The sequence below is a fragment of the Sinocyclocheilus grahami genome, unplaced genomic scaffold, assembly GCF_001515645.1.
Source record: "Sinocyclocheilus grahami isolate Dianchi unplaced genomic scaffold, SAMN03320097.WGS_v1.1 scaffold740.1, whole genome shotgun sequence".
Taxonomy (NCBI): domain Eukaryota; kingdom Metazoa; phylum Chordata; class Actinopteri; order Cypriniformes; family Cyprinidae; genus Sinocyclocheilus; species Sinocyclocheilus grahami.
Genome location: NW_015505919.1, coordinates 720805 through 741321, shown reverse-complemented (window position 1 = coordinate 741321; position 20517 = coordinate 720805). Strand labels below are relative to the sequence as shown.

Sequence of the window (20517 nt, the reverse complement as noted above, 5' to 3'; positions counted from 1 at the left end):
CTCCGCAGCAAGGGAGTAAGCCGCCTCAGCAAGGTCCACCTAAAGGACAGGGGCCTGAAGGTAAACCTGGAGGTCCTGGTCCCCAACAACAAGGACCCAAACCTGGTGGACCAGGACCTCAACAAGGACCCAAACCTGGGGGACCAGCAGCCCAACAGCAGGGACCTAAAACTGGGGGACCAGGACCCCAACAGGGACCCAAACCTGGGGGACCAGGACCCCAACAGCAGGGACCTAAACCTAGTGGACCAGGACCTCAACAGGGACCCAAACCTGGGGGACCAGGAGCCCAACAACAGGGACCTAAACCTGGTGGACCAGGACCTCAACAGCAAGGACCCAAACCTGGAGGACCAGGCCCCCAGCAACAAGGGCCTGGGAAACCTGGTCCAGGGGTTGCAGCAAAACCCAGTGGACCTCAACAGCAGGGTAAACCTGGGCCGGGGGCTCATTTGGAAGGACCTGGTAAAGCTGGGCCTGCTCAAAGAAAAGCATTGTGTCCTCTTTGTAATTCCACAGAGCTGAATGTGCAGGCCAAAGACCAGCCACCTAACTACAACACCTGCACTCAGTGCAAACAGCAGGTGTGCAGCCTGTGCGGCTTCAGTCCACCAGACTCAGCGGTAAGAGACATATCCGCTACCTTCTCTACATCAGTCATATAGATCTCACACTGGTCTTACGTTTTATCCAGATATAGATAAGAATGGCATATATTGCAGATTTTTCATAAACAATTTACAAGGCTCTATTTTTGAGTCTTTCTTTGAAGACATCAGTACAATCAGTTCATATTTGGTCAAGCTGTACGGGGTTTTGTTTTAATAACTCTAATTTGGTTCTGCTTAAAATGCAACTTGCACTAATTCCTCTCGTCTCTGAGTTTGGGAGAAAAATATTGGCACAGAAGGTGAAAGATTATCAAGGTCACTTACATCACCCAGACAGGACGTGGAGGAAGTTGTTTTTCACTGTGTTTAGAAACTACATTCATGAATTATATAGGCAGTGATTATACAGACAGTTAGCATTATTCCCGGGTCTATGTTAGAGAGAATAACAATATTAATCACACAGTGATGATTGTACAGTGTTATTCTTGTTTTTAAAGAATTAAAGTGTGCATTCCAATAAATGACTCAACCAAAACAACAATAAAAGTAAATGAAATGTTTTTCATGTAATTAAATCAAAAGTCATGGCTTTCAGAGCTTACTAATCAATCCAATAAGAATAAAGGATTACATATAATAAAGTATAACCGCAAGTTCTCCACAAATTAACATGTTGCATATGGGGTGTTTCTGTTGAGTGGCTGGCTATAAATGAAAATATTTTGATTGCTATTTTCTATATAATGAGCTTGAGGTAATGCAAATGCTAATCAATATTCCACCAGAAATGGTATTTGCTGCATCTGTGCTCATGTGCCTTGTCTTTCTCTGCATGTTTCTACAGGGTAAGGAATGGTTGTGTCTGAACTGTCAGATGCAGCGGGCAGTGGGGGGCATGGAGCCTCCTGGACCTTCAATGATGAAACAGCCCCCCAAGCAGGGTTCTGCACCTCCCTCCCCACAAAGGAAAGAGCCACCGTCTGGGTCTCCCTCTAAGGGTGAGCCAGGGAAGAAGCCCCCAATGCTGACCAAACAACAGAGTATTGCTGATACGGGGAAAGGAAGTACACCTCCAACTACACCAACATCTGGACCACAACAGGGACCTCAGCCTGCACAACTAGGGGCCAAGCTTGGGCAGCCTCCACCTCTTCAAAAACCTTCACAGAGCCCAAAAGGTAGTCCTCAGCCTTCTCCTGCAAAAACTACTCCAAAACAGGATGGAGGGGGCTTTTTTGGGGGATTTGGTCTGGGTGGATTGGCAGAGGTGACAAAAACCTCTGCAGGTGCCCAGGCTACTGAGTCAGTCACAGGGAAACTCTTTGGTGGTTTTGGTGGGTCGTCCAAACCTCAGGCCAGCTCTGCTGCTCAGGCCAGTGAGTCGGTCACAGGAAAACTCTTCAGTGGGTTCGGTGGGCTCACGGAGTCGGCTAAACCTACGGCAGCAAGTTCTCAGGCTGCCGAGAGTGTGTCTGGAAAGATGTTTGGTTTTGGCTCTTCCATCCTGAGCTCTGCCACCAATCTCATTTCTGGGGAGGAATCAAAGTCTACCCCCAAATCTCCTCCAGGATCGCCCCCTGATTCCCCCGTTGGGTCTGAAGCAGACTCCCCTCCTGTATCCCTCCCTGACTCAGGCTCAGAGTCACCTCCCGATACACCACCTGTTTATTCCAAAGAAACAGCATCTCCCAAACCTACAGGTGCTGAAGGAATATCATCAGCGGACATGCCCCCTCCAAAATCGACAGAAATAGTGGGGTCTCCGACTCAAGTTTCAGGCTCTGAGGCCCAGTCCTGCTGTCCACTATGTAAAGTGAAGCTGAATGTGGGTTCAGGAGAGTCACCCAATTATTGTGCCTGTACAGAGTGCCAGAAGACTGTGTGCAACCTGTGTGGATTCAACCCCACTCCACATCTCTCAGAGGTAAGAGTTTTGCTGCAGCTCCTTGTTAAAGTGTTTTTGAACAGTTTTTTTTTTCTCCTTAGTTTATTGGTGTATTTCCTATTGAAACAGGAAATTGGGCCGGAACACCTCAAAGGGCTTGTTCTGTTTTTAACTGCCTATAGCTTTTAGTTTTTCATCACGGCCAGCAACACTAAAAGACTGTTTATGCTACTTGTGTTTGCTTGTCGTAGGCAGGTGGTATTTATAATTTAGGAGGATGGGCCATTCTTATTCTAGAGGGCATTTTATTGGACAAGAATTTGTATATGCTCCTATGAACAAGATGAGTCATCTGTTTGTTTGTTTGGTTTTTGGTCCATTTTCAAGGAGGAGAAACTCATTGTGTCTATGTGCTACTTTTTTGTCAACTTACAAGTAAACTAGCATATAGACAGCATTAAAACTAACAGTTAACCCATTGTTAGATAACCTCTGGTGATCAGAGGTGTGATTTAAAATGGGTTTGGGTGATCTACGGTTCTTGCGTTTCTCTGGAGAATGGCCTTTTGCTGTTGCTCTTTGAAGTTTTGATTGTTATTTTGCATTATACATAAGACTCATCATTCCTGTCCCTGTTTACTTAAAAAGCTCGACACTTCACTGTGTAATCCAATGCACTTTGAGCCTCTTCGAGAGAATGTGTGTGCACTAAAGACAGAGAGAGTAATAGTCTGATCCCATCTCAGATGACTCACCAACTCTCTTCCTGTTGGAAAATAGCCTTTGCTTTTTAGTGAACAGAGAAGGAAGGGAGGTATGTTTTTAATGTTTTTTTTTTAAATAAGCAAAGGAATGTTTAAAAAGAAAGTTCATCTAAAAATGAAAATTCTGTCATCATGTATTCACCCTCATGTTGAATGAATTTTCATTTTTAGGTGAACTATGTCTATAAAATGATAACTTTAATGTGTTTTAAAATTATTCATAAGTTTTGCTGTCATTTTATATTTCATATTAACATGAGTTGCCTAGATGAAGTATCTAGACCTTGAGGACTTTTTGTTGATTAATAGGTTATATAATTATTTAATATATTCTATAATTACCTACTAAATTATTATATATAGTAGATAATTACAGTAGCTAATTACAGGGTTCAGTTAGTCATAGAATGCCTGAAAATATCAGGTTTTGAAATTACAATTTCTTTGTAAAGTTCCAAAAATGCTTTTGCTCTTTGTGATTTGGTTGGGACCCCAACAGCAGGGACCTAAACCTGGGGGACCAGGACCCCAACAGGGACCCAAACCTGGGGGACCAGGACCCCAACAGCAGGGACCTAAACCTAGTGGACCAGGACCTCAACAGGGACCCAAACCTGGGGGACCAGGAGCCCAACAACAGGGACCTAAACCTGGTGGACCAGGACCTCAACAGCAAGGACCCAAACCTGGAGGACCAGGCCCCCAGCAACAAGGGCCTGGGAAACCTGGTCCAGGGGTTGCAGCAAAACCCAGTGGACCTCAACAGCAGGGTAAACCTGGGCCGGTGGCTCAAGGGAAAGCAATGTGTCCTCTTTGTAATTCTACAGAGCTGAATCTGCAGGTTAAAGACCAGCCACCCAACTACACTCAGTGCACTCAGTGCAAACAGCAGGTGTGCAGCCTGTGCGGCTTCAGTCCACCAGACTCAGCGGTAAGAGACATATCTGCTGCCTTCACTACATCATTCACATAGATTTCACACTGGTCTCACTTTTTACCCAGATATAGATAAGAATGGCATATACTGTCAGCTTTTCGTACACAATGTACAAGGCTCTATTATTCTAGTCTTTCTTTGAAGACATCAGCAAAATCAGTTCATATTTTTTAATTAAAGCTGCAGGGTTTTGTTTTAATAACCCTTCTTTGGTTCTGCCTAAAATGCTGCTTGCACTAATTCCTCTCATCCATGAGTTTGGGAGGAAAATATTGGCGCAGAAGGTGGAAGATTATCAAGATCACTTACATCACCCAGACAGGAAGTGGAGAAAGTTGTTTTTCAATGTGTTTAGAAACTAGATTCATCAGTTATAAAGGCAGTGATTATACAGACGTTTGGCATTATTCCTGGTCCCTGTTAGAGAGAATAACAGTATTACTCACACAGTGATGAGTGTACAGTGTTAGTCTTGTTTTTTAAAGGATTTTAAAGTGTGCATTGCAATAAATGACTCAGCCAAACCAACAATACAAGTAAATTAAATGTTATTCATATAATTAAATCAGAAATTCATGACTTTCAGAGCTTACTAATCAATCCAATAAGAATAAAGGATTACAAAGAATAAATTATAACAGCAAGTTCTCCACAAATTAATATGTTGCATTGCATACTGGGTGTTTCTGTTAAGTGGCTGGCTATATAAATGAAAATATTTTGATTGTTAATTTCTAATGAGCTTGAGGTAATGCAAATCAATATTCTTACAGAAATGGTATTTGCTGCATCTGTGTTTGTGTGCCTTGACTTTCTCTGTTTGTTTCCACAGGGTAAGGAATGGTTGTGTCTGAACTGTCAGATGCAGCGGGCAGTGGGGGGCATGGAGCCTCCTGGACCTCCAATGATGAAACAGCCCCCCAAGCAGGGTTCTGCACCTCCCTCCCCACAAAGGAAAGAGCCACCGTCTGGGTCTCCCTCTAAGGGTGAGCCAGGGAAGAAGCCCCCAATGCTGACCAAACAACAGAGTATTGCTGATACTGGGAAAGGAAGTACACCTCCAACTACACCAAAATCTGGACCACAGCAGGGACCTCAGCCAGTACAACTAGGGGCCAAGCGTGGACAGCCTCCACCTCTTCAAAAACCTTCACAGAGCCCAAAAGGTAGTCCTCAGCCTTCTCCAGCAAAAACTACTCCAAAACAAGATGGAGGGGGCTTTTTTGGAGGATTTGGTCTGGGAGGATTGACAGAGGTGACAAAACCCTCTGTAGGTGCTCAGGCTAGCGAGTCAGTCGCAGGAAAACTCTTTGGTGGTTTTGGTGGGTCGTCCAAACCTCAGGCCGGCTCTACTGCTCAGGCCAGCGAGTCGGTCACTGGAAAACTCTTCAGTGGGTTCAGTGGTCTCACCGAGTCGGCTAAACCTACGCCAGCAAGTTCTCAGTCTGCCGAGAGTGTGTCTGGAAAAATGTTTGGTTTTGGTTCTTCCATCTTGAGCTCTGCCACCAATCTCATTTCTGGGGAGGAATCAAAGTCTCCCCCAGAATCTCATCCAGGATCGCCCCCTGATTCCCCCATTGGATCTGAAGCAGACTCCCCTCCCGGATCCCTCCCTGACTCAGGCTCAGAGTCACCTCCTGACACACCACCTGCTTATTCCAAAGACACAGCATCTCCAAAACCTACAGCTGCTGAAGGAAAAACATCAGCGGACATGCCCCCTCCAAAATCGACAGAAGTAGAGGGGCCTCTGACTCCAGTTTCAGGCTCTGAGGCCCAGTCCTGCTGTCCACTCTGTAAAGTGAAGCTGAACATGGGATCAGGAGAGTCACCTAACTATAGCACCTGTACAGAGTGCCAGAAGACTGTGTGCAACCTGTGTGGATTCAACCCCACTCCACATCTCTCAGAGGTAAGAGTTCTGCTGCAGCTCTTTTTTAAAGTGTTTTTGAGCAATTCTTTACCTTAGTTTATTGGTGTATTTCCTATTAAAACAGGAAGTTGGGCCAGAACACCTCAAAGAGCTTGTTCTGTTTTTAGCTGCCTGTAGCTTTTAGTTTTTCATCACGGCCAGCAACACTAAAATACTATTTATGCTACTTATGTTAGCTTGTCGTAGGCAGGTGGTATTTATAATTTAGGAGCATGGGACATGCTTATTCTAGAGGGCATTTTATTGGACAAGAATTTGTATATGTGCTGTGAACAAAAGTTTTTTTTGGTCAAATTTTGAGGTGTGCATACTGTATGTGCTCCTTTTTTATAGTGATCAAAGGTGTGATTTACAATGGGTTTTGGGTGATCTATGGTTCAAGCATTTCTCTTTTGCTGTTGCTCTTTGAAGTTTTGATTGTTCTGTTGCATTATACATAAGTCTCATCATTCCTGTCCCTGTTTACTTAAAAAGCTTGACACTTCACTGTGTAATCCAATGCACTCTGAACCTTTTCGAGTGAATGTGTTTAAGAATGTGTCTGCAATCATAGTCTGATCCCATCTCAGATGACTCACCAACTCACTTCCTTTTGGAAATTAGCCTTTGCTTTTTAGTGAACTCAGAAGGTAGGGAGGTATGTTTTAATGTTTTTAAAAATGAGCAAAGAAATATTTTTGAGAGGATTGTTCATCTATAAAATTATAACTTTAATGTGTTTATTATGCATAACATTTGCTGTCATTTTATGATTCATATTAGCATGAGTTGCCTAGATGAAGGATCTAGACCTCGCTGACTTTTATTGATTAATAGGTTCTATAATTAGTTACTATATATTCTATAATTATCTACTAAATTATAATGTACAGTAGCTAATTACAGGGTTCCCACAGTCTTGGAATGCTCCACTCTGTAAAGTGAAGCTGAACATGGGATCAGGAGAGTCACCTAACTATAGCACCTGTACAGAGTGCCAGAAGACTGTGTGCAACCTGTGTGGATTCAACCCCACTCCACATCTCTCAGAGGTAAGAGTTCTGCTGCAGCTCTTTTTTAAAGTGTTTTTGAGCAATTCTTTACCTTAGTTTATTGGTGTATTTCCTATTAAAACAGGAAGTTGGGCCAGAACACCTCAAAGAGCTTGTTCTGTTTTTAGCTGCCTGTAGCTTTTAGTTTTTCATCACGGCCAGCAACACTAAAATACTATTTATGCTACTTATGTTAGCTTGTCGTAGGCAGGTGGTATTTATAATTTAGGAGCCATGCTTATTCTAGAGGGCATTTTATTGGACAAGAATTTGTATATGTGCTGTGAACAAAAGTTTTTTTTGGTCAAATTTTGAGGTGTGCATACTGTATTTGCTCCTTTTTTATAGTGATCAAAGGTGTGATTTACAATGGGTTTTGGGTGATCTATGGTTCAAGCATTTCTCTTTTGCTGTTGCTCTTTGAAGTTTTGATTGTTCTGTTGCATTATACATAAGTCTCATCATTCCTGTCCCTGTTTACTTAAAAAGCTTGACACTTCACTGTGTAATCCAATGCACTCTGAACCTTTTCGAGTGAATGTGTTTAAGAATGTGTCTGCAATCATAGTCTGATCCCATCTCAGATGACTCACCAACTCACTTCCTTTTGGAAATTAGCCTTTGCTTTTTAGTGAACTCAGAAGGTAGGGAGGTATGTTTTAATGTTTTTAAAAATGAGCAAAGAAATATTTTTGAGAGGATTGTTCATCTATAAAATTATAACTTTAATGTGTTTATTATGCATAACATTTGCTGTCATTTTATGATTCATATTAGCATGAGTTGCCTAGATGAAGGATCTAGACCTCGCTGACTTTTATTGATTAATAGGTTCTATAATTAGTTACTATATATTCTATAATTATCTACTAAATTATAATGTACAGTAGCTAATTACAGGGTTCCCACAGTCTTGGAATGCCTGGAAATATCAGGTTTTAAAATTGAGATTTTTTTTTCTTCCCAGACCTTATAAAGTTGCAAAAATGCTTTTGCTCTTTGTGATTTGGCTGTGTAGCGCAACACTTGCATGCAGACCGGTGTGTCAACATCAGTCTGTCCGGTGAGGGTAACTGCCTGTGTGACTCGGAGCTAATAATGGTCTCCTATGGGACACAAAGTTGTCTTCCTCGAGCTGTATCAAATCTCACAATACAGTATGTGTGTGTGTGTGTTTTATTATTTTTTTAATGTTAGTGTATTTGGCTATGACTATGATGATTTAAATGTATTCATTTGAAGTTTTGTCCTCCAAACTTGCAGTGTTTTTCATATGGTAAGAAGCCACTAAATTAAACTGGTAACCAAATCAGTTGCTGCAGAATAAGCCTAATCGGGTATATTCTGATACATTTTGTGGTAGTGGTTATTAATATTATCATTATTATACAGTGCATGTTTTTTTGTGTGAAATAAAACTTTCTGCTTACTGTGGTAAATAGTTCATTTTTGTATAGTTCTTTGTAACAAGTATTGTTATTCCAAATGAGAGCATGTCTTTAAACAAATTATAACATTCCTCAAGGGAACTTCACGTGTTATTCCATCCGTATGAACAGATTTTGCTAAGCTGACATGTTTTGACCTCCACGTTGTGGCCTTTGATGGCTCTCACGTGTAAAACACCCCCTGTGTTTGATCGTGGGTTTGTACACCAGGTTGCTCATTCTCTCTGTAATCCCATGAGTCTATTTCAGGTTTTCCAAGCAGATTAGCCTGAGCATGTGCGTCTGGTTTCACCTCACATGGTGCAGCCAATGACTTCACTTATTATACTGTCAAGAGTACCCTACCAAGATGGCTGACAACACTGATCCCCATTTAGCTTAGACCAGAACTGAAAGCAGAGACAGTCCTGTCGTTTTTAACTGCAGACAGGCCTTATTATAGTAGACGTTAATGCATGAGACTACATGCCTTTGCAGTGTGTTGTTTATTCGTCAGATCGTCCTGATCAAAAAGGCTCAAGGCCGTACAAAATTGCGTTATCAGGATCCATTTGAAGAACATCCTCACTTGAGATTAGATTTAGTCTCTCTCTCTCTCTTCCTGTGAGATTTCAACAATACTTGTGCTACTGTGACAATGTGGGGCGAGTGTGCATGTGAGAGTTTGTGTAGTAATCTGTTTGAGCTAACAGGATTTAAAGGGCAACAGCTGAGTTTTTCTAAAGGCCACTTTAGGGCCATATTTTAAAATCTCTCAATATGTACAACAAAGGTTTAATATGACGCACTTTAGCTTTCAAAGATTGTCTCCATTTCTCTTCATTGTTTCTCTTACCTATCTCTCTAGTGGCAACACACCTTCTCCATCAGATTTTTCACTTATTCGTGTGACTGGAATTCCTTGTGGCGCTGCTCCTCTGCCTCATCTAACTCTTTACTAACTCCCATTCTCTCTCTATTCTTTCTTCATCTTCATTCTTGACATTTCTCGCTGGTTGTTTTGAAGGCTGGAAATGTTCCCTAGACCATCACAGACTGTGTATAATATAAAACACAAAGCATTTAAGAAACTGTCCAGAATCTAACATGCTCTATTTATTTAAACTAGTGCTGTCAAACAATTAATCACGATTAATCGCATCCTAAATAAAAGTTTTTGTTTACATAATACATAAGCACGTATATATATTTTGAAAATATTTACATGCATTTACATGCATATATTTATATAATTTATTATATATATAAATATATTTAATATATAAACATAACATATTTGTCTTAAATATATACGTGCATGTGTGTGCATTTATATATACATAATAAATATACACAGTACACACCCATATATTATGTAAACAAAAACTTTAATCGTTTGACAGCACTAATTTAAACGAACATTTTGCTCAAGTCTTGCAGGAACATTTCAGGTTCAATGTAAGTTGAGCTCAACCAACAGCACTTGTGTCATAATGTTTATAACCTCTAATGTAATTTCAGCTTCATTTTCGATGTCTGTCCTATGCTAAAAATCAAGTATCTGGGTTACAGTGAGGCATAACAGAAGTGAATGGGGTTAAGCCATTCACAATAAAATACTGACTATTGCAGTATTATAACCACAGGACATAATCAAAATGCATGCATAATTACAATAGACATCTCAAAAATAAGTTTTGTGGAAATAAACATGATGCTACCAATGCTGTTGATTAAAATGTACTTGTTCTGAACATGAAATACTCCTTTAACTTGACATTTAATCGTATCCGCAGACTTTAATCAGATTCTTTTGTTTAACTATTAGCCTATATCAATGTTTTAAGTGGTCCAAATTCGTAATTGACAGGACTGCGCTTAGTTGCACATGTCATTTTAGCTGATAAGCAATTCAACATCGTCCTTTTATCGCTAATGAGGTAGGCATTGTTGGACAAATCAGGTGTGACGCTTTTTCTGTGTGGCACAGTGTTGACAGTTTCACAACAGTCCCACAGAGACCTGGACCAGGGATTAGATTTCACACTCTCTGGTGTTTTTTTTTTTTTTTTGGTTGGCCATCTGCCTTAGGCTTTGAGTCACTTGCCAGCCACCTGATGTGTCATCCCTCCCCACAATGCACCCCCACCTCAAAGATGACCCATTCATTCCATGCATACAGTCACAAACAGCCCAGTGTAACATAAAATCAAGTGCCATGCCTCTATTCTCCAAGGTTTTGCCCACGCGCTCATGCTCACTGTGACCCATCCACCTCCCACTCCACCAGTGTAATAGATTTAGTTGACTCCCCTTCCTCAGTATTTCCAGCCCGGGGTCAGGTACAGCGCTGCATGGCCTCCCTCAGAGCAGAACTCCACAGTTTTACATAATCATCCACCTCCCTAAATCTGAGCATCCAGCAACCAGAACTGCTTCATGCTGTTGTGCTGTCCTCTATAGCTGCAGAGCAGGCGTGATGCTTTGATAAAAAGGATGCATTTCAACAGAGAATAATATTGTCAATATGTATTTCACCAGTTTACATACAAGTCAAAATGAAATCATAATTTACTTTCTAAATATGCGTTCCTAGTCTCAATGTGCATGACTCATCATTGCAAATTATTCCAAAGAAAAAAATGTGGGAACATTTTACTTAAAGCCTTTATGTATAAAGCATTATAAAGGGTTATTAAAGGCTATATTGCATTATAATTATTCATAATGTGCTTTGTAATACATTATATCTTGTCATAAATAATTATAACCGAATTTAAAATGCATAGTGTAACAATAAATTGATAAGTGTTATAATGTCTTAACTGTGGTTACAACTATACATGAGATTGTACAATGCATTATAAGGTACATTACAAGGCATAATTAATGCATTAAAACTACTTTTATAATGCATTATATATAAAGGCTTTTAAAGGTTAGTTCACCCTAAAATGAAAATTGTCATTAATTACCCTCATGTCGTTCCAAACCCGTAAGACCTTCATCTTCGGAACACAAATTAAGATATCTTTGATGGAATCTGAGAGCTCTCTGACCCTCCATAGACAGCAACGCAACTGAAATGTTCCCAGACAGAAACGTAGCAAGGACATCGGTAAAACAGTCCATGTGACATCAGTGTCTCAACTTCAATTTTACGAAGCTATGAGAATACTTTTTTTGTCTGCAAAAAGCCCATATAAGCACATTTGAAAGAAAAATAAATGGCAAAAAAAATCTGAATTGTATAGTAGCTTATGTGTACAGTGCAACAGCAAAGAGCTTTTTTACATTTTAGAGAAGTCAAGTTGCGCTACTGAACAGGACCACATGGTGATGCCAAAAAAAACTAAACCAATCGCCTGCTGACTGCATATATTTATCCAGTCGAGAAAACTTAGTTTGCATGTCATCTGGCCATACAGCGGTGGGATGTGTTAACAATCTGTTCAGTTTGTTAAAAATGTTTCTTAAAGGGGTCATATGATGCGATTTCATTTTTTCCTTCCTCTTTGGAGTGTTACAAGCTCTTGGTGCATAAAGAAGATCTGTAAATTTGCAAAGACTAAAGTCTCAAATCCAAAGAGATATTCTTTATAAAAGTTAAGAGTCAGCCACTCCTACCTAAAACGGCTCGTTCTAACATGCCCCCACATATCTACCTCTCTATGTGGGAAGATTTGCATAATGCCGCCCAAATGTTCACGCAAAGAAAGAAGGCGTAACTTTTATTCTCGCTGTAGTATTGTTGCCGCTGCCGCCATGTCCTGAAGACGCTGTGTGTTTCGTTGTGAAAGCGAAACTACTTTGTTTGGTCTTCCTAAAGAGGACGATATCTGCTTCGTCATGCCTAGAGCTGATCTGTGCTCGTCGCTGAGAGAATACATCAACTTAGTGCTGTGGATCGCCGGCACATTTTATGGAGGACTGTTTACTGATCCTGGGAGAGTAACGTTAGACTAAAATGCCGGCAGTTCTGCCTCACGTATTTACGTTTTCTTTTATCATTTGCCACTGATGATTCAAACGCGAGTTTTGGGCAGTGTGGAGTAGCACTTGTTGTTTGTCATTTCTCTGATCACAAATGCAGACAGGGTTTTATGTTTACGCGGCACGATGCAATGCAACGCAACGTGTAAAAAGACAGTATAAGTCATTATAATTAGTAATTATGTCCCCACTGGATGCAACAAATGCCTCATTTGTAATGGGTTTTAATGTTGTCTTAGAATAGGTTAAAGAGTTAGAATAGAAATTGTACTTCAGTAATTTCGTGTTAATTGCGTTAAATTATTTTAACGCGTTAAGGATTGTAAAATATATCGCATGCGTTAACGTGTTAACGTTGACAGCCCTAATATATACATACATACATACATACAATTGAAAAGTTTAAATAATATGTTACATGTATTGACAGGATCAGCTGGATAAACAAGTTCCTCCCAAATTTTGCACGTCTGTTTACATTTTTGCCTAGAAATGAGAAGTTAAACTCCTTAATTCTTCCAAATACTTCAGCTCGAACACTTCATATCCACTTTAAAGAGCTACTCAACCTTCCTCTGTCTGCTTGTTCTGTTCCCATAACTACAGTGCCGTCTCGCAATCTGTCTATTTGATCACTTTATATAATGTGTACAGACGTGTGTGTATGTGTGCCTTCCATCACCATGGAGATCTGTCCGCCTGTCTGTTTGATTATGATGTTTGCTTTGTTTATCTTTAGCAATCTTCTGATTTCTAGCCTGCATTTCTTAATAACACCTCTGAGTCTCTTAATCTACAGGACGATGTGTCCATGTGACTGTCCTGTCACGCTGAGGCACCAAATATTTGTTTTATCTGGAGTTTCAAATATTCATTATTTATTCTTGGCTTAATCATACAGTGTGACTTAAATTGTCCAGTCTATCTGTATTTTATTCTACCGGTCTGTCTGGCTCACAGTCAAAGCTGTGCCTCTCTACTATTTTGTACATTGAGGCAAAAATAGCCACAGTGGCAAAAGGGTGGTAGAGGCAGAGCCAAGAATGACTGCAGGACATTATGGGAGATGTTCCTCTTTGTGGCAGCAAGCTTTTATTGCCGTGTATGTGACTGTGTGTGTTTTCCTTTGAGCTCAAAAGGCTCTCTTTTAGGCCAGATGCATTCCTGCAGTGTCCACCACGTGCCATCCTGTCCCTGATGTTTTGAAAGCAGTCGTATTTTTAGATGTGAAGGTGTTTTTTTGTGTGTAAGATGGAGAGACAGCCACTAGGCACACTTTCCATTAAACCAAGCTCCAAACCAAGTGTACAAAGACAGCAATCTCACCACTGAGAAATACACGTTATGCTGATTTGAATGTGTATCCCTTCTCAAAGTGTGGGCGGGCGTGGCCACACGGGCCATCAGCAGGAAAAGAAAAGAAATAAAACTGTAAACAGCCAAAGGACGTAACTTATAATGGGAGATGGATCGGTTCTCAATGTTTCAAGTGTTGCAGGTGTTTTTTCCGCTGTAGATTTTTTTAATTAAAAAAGCATTCATTTTTCATGTTTATTATAATTTCATTTCAATAGATTTTTTTATAGGTTTAAAGGGGGGCGCGACCAAAAGAGTTTGAGAACCACTGCCTTAATGTGTTGTTAACATCAGACACTTAGTATAATGAAACTGGCACATTTTAACCGTGTAGGCAGCACCAGGAAATCAGTATGGTGCCAGCACAGAGTCTTACAGGAAGTTTGAACCTCACACAGACCTACTGTAGCTAGCTAATAAGGAGAGGAAGAGAGGTGGTGGATGTGAGAGGAGGAGAGAAAGAAAGAGCATTGAGAGTGAGAGAGGAGGCGGTGAATGATATTAGAATTTGGAGGAGGAAGTGTGTGGAAAGCTTATTGAGAAAATGTGACTTCCTATTTGTTTGCTTATTGTGTGTTTATGACAGAAGTTGAAAACAGTTTGACTTGAAACCTTAATTTGGTCACATTTGAATCTATAAATTAAATAAAAATGCTTATTCTGTGTATCTAAATCTAGATAAATGTACAGTATACTTGCAGTTACTATTATAGTTAATCCTACATTACTAGCCCTTTAAACATTTACCTTGGTAACCAGTTATTCTACCAAAATGCAGTTATTGTGTCACTTCAGTTAAACTGTGGTAATTTTTACATAAAAAATTTAAATGACAAGGGTTTGGAAAGCATCTGATCGAAAGTATTGCCATAGTAATGTTTTGTTTTTTGTTTTTTTACATTTGTAAAAAATAACTGTAAAGAACAAATTTTGATGGAAACTTCGATTCATATGGTAGGTTTGTAAGTGAGTGTATTGCATTATCAAAATAATTCTGTGGCAGTCTTTGGGCTTTTAGTAAATGTAGCTCAGTTTCACACCTTTATTGACAGATTTCACACATACACACATTCTGGCTTTGAGAGTTAGCACACCCATCTGTGCTCATTGGATAGGGATTATAAAGCACAGTTTTCCTGATTGACAGAAATGGAAACTTAAATTCAGATCAGGGGCATGTTCCATAGAAGAAAGAGCTTAAATGTATGTAAGAAAACTTTTTGTTACACCTTTTGTAATCAAGAAGTTAAAATCCCTCTTGAAATGGTATCCCAATAAACATGAGAGATGGTTTTCTTAGTAAGGAAGGATAGGATGTTTTTTTTCTTACCGTGCTTTTTGGAATTTTCATTTTCACAAATACTGCTCTTTTTTTTAATTCAAACTTCATGGGATACACTTCCACTGAAAAGTTATGAAATTAAAATTGACTGTTCCATTAACATGCATTTTTTCTATACCCTTTTTTCTCTACACCCTTTGAGGAAAATTTTCCTTTCAAATAATCTGTAATAAATCTCAGATACAATCCCTTATCAGCAACCTGAGATGCTCTAAAGAAGTCTGGCATAGATTATATAGGCCCTCATAAAAAACTTCATGTTGCTCTGTCTGATATTCCTGTCTGCAAACTCAGCAAGTATGAAAGAGTGAGTGGTGAGAAGACAAGCAGTGTTTTCAGCCCAAGCCACAAATCATGTGACTGCCTGAACTCTCATTATTTCGCATCAGTTCCAGTCTCTTCACCTTTGAGGCTGCTGGATTTAATGCCTCTGTTTGTGAGGCTAGTAAATCTTAGTGCTTTTTGAAATGCATGAGTATGCTAGCCAGATCATGCAGAGGTAGTTAGCTGTTAGTGGCCAGAGATTGAATAAAATTACTCAAAATTGATGTTTCATACAAATAGATTCGTTTTTTTTACTCAGTTCCAAGACCAAGTCTACATTGCCTCTATCTGATCTTGTCATTTGTTATATGGCACATGGGCAGATCACTTTGTTGCTGATGAATTGCATAAAAAGGAGTTGAGCGCAACTTTAATTTTCAAGTCCAAGTTTCCGTTTCAAGCTGTATTAAAAGTGAGAGCAGACATCTGTTTTTGCTTATCGTTATAATAATTGGCAGTAATACGATTCAGGGAACTTTACTGCAGTGTTTGACCAGACTGAAAGTCTTTACATTTTTGTTTTCCTAATTTCCTTGATTTATAGTTGTTGTTCATTTTTTTTGCCTTAGGAAGGATAATATTTCCTTCTCTTCTGATGTACCTTTCTGCATAATGTTGAAATATAAGTACCTTTCATAAGGTTACAAGCACATCACTCTTTCATCTTATAGGGTTTGTCCTTGAACTCTGTCCTTGCACACCAAATACAGTAATGGGTCTTGCCATACAACTTGTGTGTGGTATGAAATATCCATATCTCAGAATGTTTCTGCCCTCGCATGGAACAGGGATCCCAGACCTCCTCTAGATTTAGACTAAACCCAGCAGCAAAGCCATTGGAGAACCAAAACGTAGCTAAGCATGACTCAGCACTGAAGCTTAACATAGATCGCTCTGAATTTGCGATTCAGGGAACTTTACTGCAGTGTTTGACCAGACTGAAAGTCTTTACATTTTTGTTTTCCTAATTTCCTTGATTTGTAGTTGTTGTTCATTTTTTTTGCCTTAGGAAGGATAATATTTCCTTCTCTTCTGATGTACCTTTCTGCATAATGTTGAAATATAAGTACCTTTCATAAGGTTACAAGCACATCACTCTTTCATCTTATAGGGTTTCATTAGGATTGTGTGTCTTTGTCCTTGAACTCTGTCCTTGCACACCAAATACAGTAATGGGTCTTGCCATACAACTTGTGTGTGGTATGAAATATCCATATCTCAGAATGTTTCTGCCCTCGCATGGAACAGGGATCCCAGACCTCCTCTAGATTTAGACTAAACCCAGCAGCAAAGCCATTGGAGAACCAAAACGTAGCTAAGCATGACTCAGCACTGAAGCTTAACATAGATCGCTCTGAATTTACGTCAGCCAGTGGGGCATGATTCCTCATGAGAGGACTGCCTGCATGTGGCATCTGCATCCTCCACGAACATGTAATATTCATCTCTGACGTTACCCTTTTTGGTGCATCCAGTGTCATGGAGTGCTCTGCTTGACGTCACAAGGTTCAGTACATTTCAGGTGTTGTTCTTTTTGTAGCTTTCAGCAGCTCCAGTGTTTTTCTTTGGAAAATACATATTTGAAATCTAAATAAAGTCCTGTGGACTGGAATATCGAGGAAAACAGCCATTATAAACAGTTGTTAGTTTTAGTTGAGCTGTGTTCAAATCTCAATCACAGCTTAAGTGGGGGATGGAATTTTTCCCCATGTGGTCTCTCAAGTAAATTATGCTGAAATGATGCTAGTTTCTGTGAACAACTACAGTATAGACCACATTTCCTTTACTGCATTTTCCAATGTGTTTGCTAGCAGATTTAACTGTCTGTAAATAGATAATTTTGTGTAGCCTACTTTTGTGAGTTGGAGGAATACCATACAGTATATCCACACAGCACTGCTTAAAGCTGCTTAATCTTTTAGCTTGTTTTACTTCACTATTAGCCTAAAAATAAAGACCAATACACCCACCACCACACATACAAATGTATATGCGTTCACTCCATATATTCACTAGCATCTGTAAACTGTTGAGGTGCAGTTTTTGCTGAACAGGTTTTTCTGACATTTAACTGATAAAGGTTCATCCCATACTATTAATAATAAATGAAAAATCTTTTAAGTTACATACATTTAGCACTCCAGAAATAGAGTGAGTTATCCTCTACTGTATTATTAGACTTATATAACTTTCAATACTTCATCTCAAATCTGCTATTATTCCTTTTTTTACAGAAAGAATGGCTCTGCCTAAACTGCCAGACCCAAAGGGCTCTCTCTGGGCAACTTGGGGATATGCCACCTCCACCTTCTCCATCCAAGCTACCAGCCAAACACGAACCCACCCCTTCCTCCTCCCCAGCCCGTGCTGCATCCTTCACCCCTTCTTCTTCTGCACCTACTGCCACTGCCACCCCCGCCAAAGGGCTAACACGGATGCCCAGCATAACTCAGGCCCCAGCTGACAAGTCTGAGCCAGTCTCAGCCAAAGTTGATGCTAAAGATGTCAAAAATACAGATGCAGAACAAGGGGTTACAGCAGAGCCAGTACTGACGAGTACACAGGTAGTACCAGAAGAGAGAAAAGAACAAGCACCTGGCACCCTGAATGAAAACACAGAGGGCGTAGCAACTGTAACTGAGCAAATAGTTAAGGAAGATGCAACTCCTTCACCTAATGTTTTAAAAGAGACAGCAGATGTTAAAGGGGCAGATGTAGAACAGGCTGAAACTGGCGAACAAACTGAGGACCAAGCAGCGGTACAGAATACAGAGAAGAGTGAGCCAGAACAGTGCCAGGTCAAAAAGACAGAATATGCTAATACATTTGAAACGGAGCCTGAAAGCAGCCAGGAAGCACCTATAATTGATAATGTTATTCAGACCCTTCTGGTTAGTGACATGGAAGCCATTTCAGAAAAAGAAATAGAGCCACAATCCACTGAGACATCAGAACCAGCCACAGAGATCAAAATGACACAGTCCAATGCAAGCTCTCCTATAAGCAAGGAACCACATAGTAAGACTAAAGAGAAACAATCTGAAGAGCTCTCACTACCCTCAAATGTAGATACGGTAGATAACATGCCTGTAAAGGAAAGCTCTATTGAGACCGCAACTACTGATCCTTATCAAAGTAGCATAGGGGATGTGCCAGAGAGGAAACCTGAGGCCTCTGTGCAAATTGAGGCACCAGGGATTGAGTCCAGTGAGCCCCGTGATAATCAGCCATCCTATGATATTACCTATCAGGAAGAATCTGCAGAGCCAGAAAATAGAGCAGATCGACTTGAAAATGGAGTCATAGCGGAGGCCATTTTGAATAACGAATTAACAGAAGAGCAGGTTACAGAAACAACAGAGTTAACCCCCCAAAATAATGTAAATGTATGTGACAAAGAAGAGGTTATAGTAAAAATGCTAGAGATGAAAGATCCATTTGAAAAGTCAGAAGTCACTTGCAAAGATTCTAGTCTTATTGCAAATTATATTTCTGTAGATAATAACGATGAGAATTCTGAAAAAAGTCTAAAAGAAGATAAGATAGAGGTAGAGGACACATCACAAACACAATTAGATGAGCTCTCACAATCTCCAGTTACTGAACTCAACTTCACAGAAGAAATATTGGCGAGTGGATCTGAAAATGTTAGTAAATATAACCCAAAGGATCACTGCACTAAAGAGCTCTGTGTAGAAAAAGAGGATAAGCCACTGGAAAAGGAACAGATGAGCACAGATAAAGTAGTGCTGGAAAAATGTATGCCAGATCAAGCAGGTGGAGATTTAGAGATCCTCAAGAACACAGAGCAGAAAGTCACTCCCAATACTATGCCTGACAACATAAAATTTGAATTTAGTTCTGAAAGCCCTTTCTCTGAACAAGAGATTAGTCCAGATAAAAACATAGAGGAGAAAAAAATGGGGAATACATACCCTCCAGCCCTTCAAGAAGCTGCTCCCAAACCAGAGAAAACAATGTCAGAAACAGAGAAAATATGTGAGCAAAACACAGAGTCAGATGCTGTTATTACAGAGAATGAGAATGAATGTAAAGTAATTAAAGATAAACTATCATCTGTTAATAATCATACTGTTTCAGAGATTGTAGAAAAAACATTTCCAGAAGAAGAGGAAATTAGCCAAATTCCAGACACTGTGACAGAAAAAGCTCTAGAACAGTCTGTCATACCAAGAGGTTATACTGACCAGAAAATAGGAGTCCCCTCATCCCCTGTGGTTAGTCAGAATGACGACATAAAAGCAATAATTGAGATTAAGCCTGAAGAGATGCAGTCTACACAACAAGCCCAGACTCCTGCTGTGAATGAGATGGTAGAAAAAATATTGCCAGAACAGAAGGATATTAGGCAGATTCCAGACTCTGTGACAGAAAAAGATCTAGAACATTCTGCCATGCCAAAGGGTCTTACTGACCAGGAAATACAAGTTCCCTCATCCCTGGTGGTTAGTAAGCATGAAGATGAAAAAGCAGTAATTGAGATTAAGCCTGAAGAGTTGCAGTCTACACAACTAGTCCAAACCCCTGCTGTAACATCTACTACATCTAGTGTGAAAGATAAATTAGTCAGTGAGGAGCTGATGGAAAAAGCGCTGGTTGTAACTGACCTGGAAGTCACCAACAAAGCTAAACTTGAATCTACAGCTAATTGTGTGCCCCATAGCCTAGACCATGATGTAGAAGTAGTCTCCCCACCATCTACATTTAGCCAACAGGAAAGAAACAAATCAGAGGAGGGGAAGTTGACCTCTGAACCACAAGAAAAATTGGATGATGTGCTACAGCCATTGATAAAGTCTAATGAAATTAATGAATCTGGAGAGGTAACTGTACATGTAGCTGTAGAGGTATAGATATCTTGTAGATAAACTAGGTTCATTGTGTAGACAC

General features: G+C 40.0%; 1 protein-coding gene across 3 annotated transcripts in view; it reads left to right on the top strand.

Annotated features, from left to right (window-relative positions):
• LOC107560734 (protein piccolo-like) overlaps nt 1-20517 on the top strand; it is a 54022-nt gene that overhangs the window by 3204 nt on the left and 30301 nt on the right. For 2 of the 3 annotated variants that reach the window (XM_016244988.1, XM_016244987.1), the window contains exons 1-2: nt 7048-7164; nt 17841-20450. In XM_016244988.1, the coding sequence (XP_016100474.1) occupies nt 7066-7164; nt 17841-20450 (2709 nt within the window). In that variant the 5' untranslated portion in view covers nt 7048-7065. Of the gene's footprint in view, nt 1-81; nt 624-5032; nt 6113-7047; nt 7165-17840; nt 20451-20517 lie in introns of those variants that run through there. The other variant, XM_016244990.1, reaches the window with a different exon arrangement.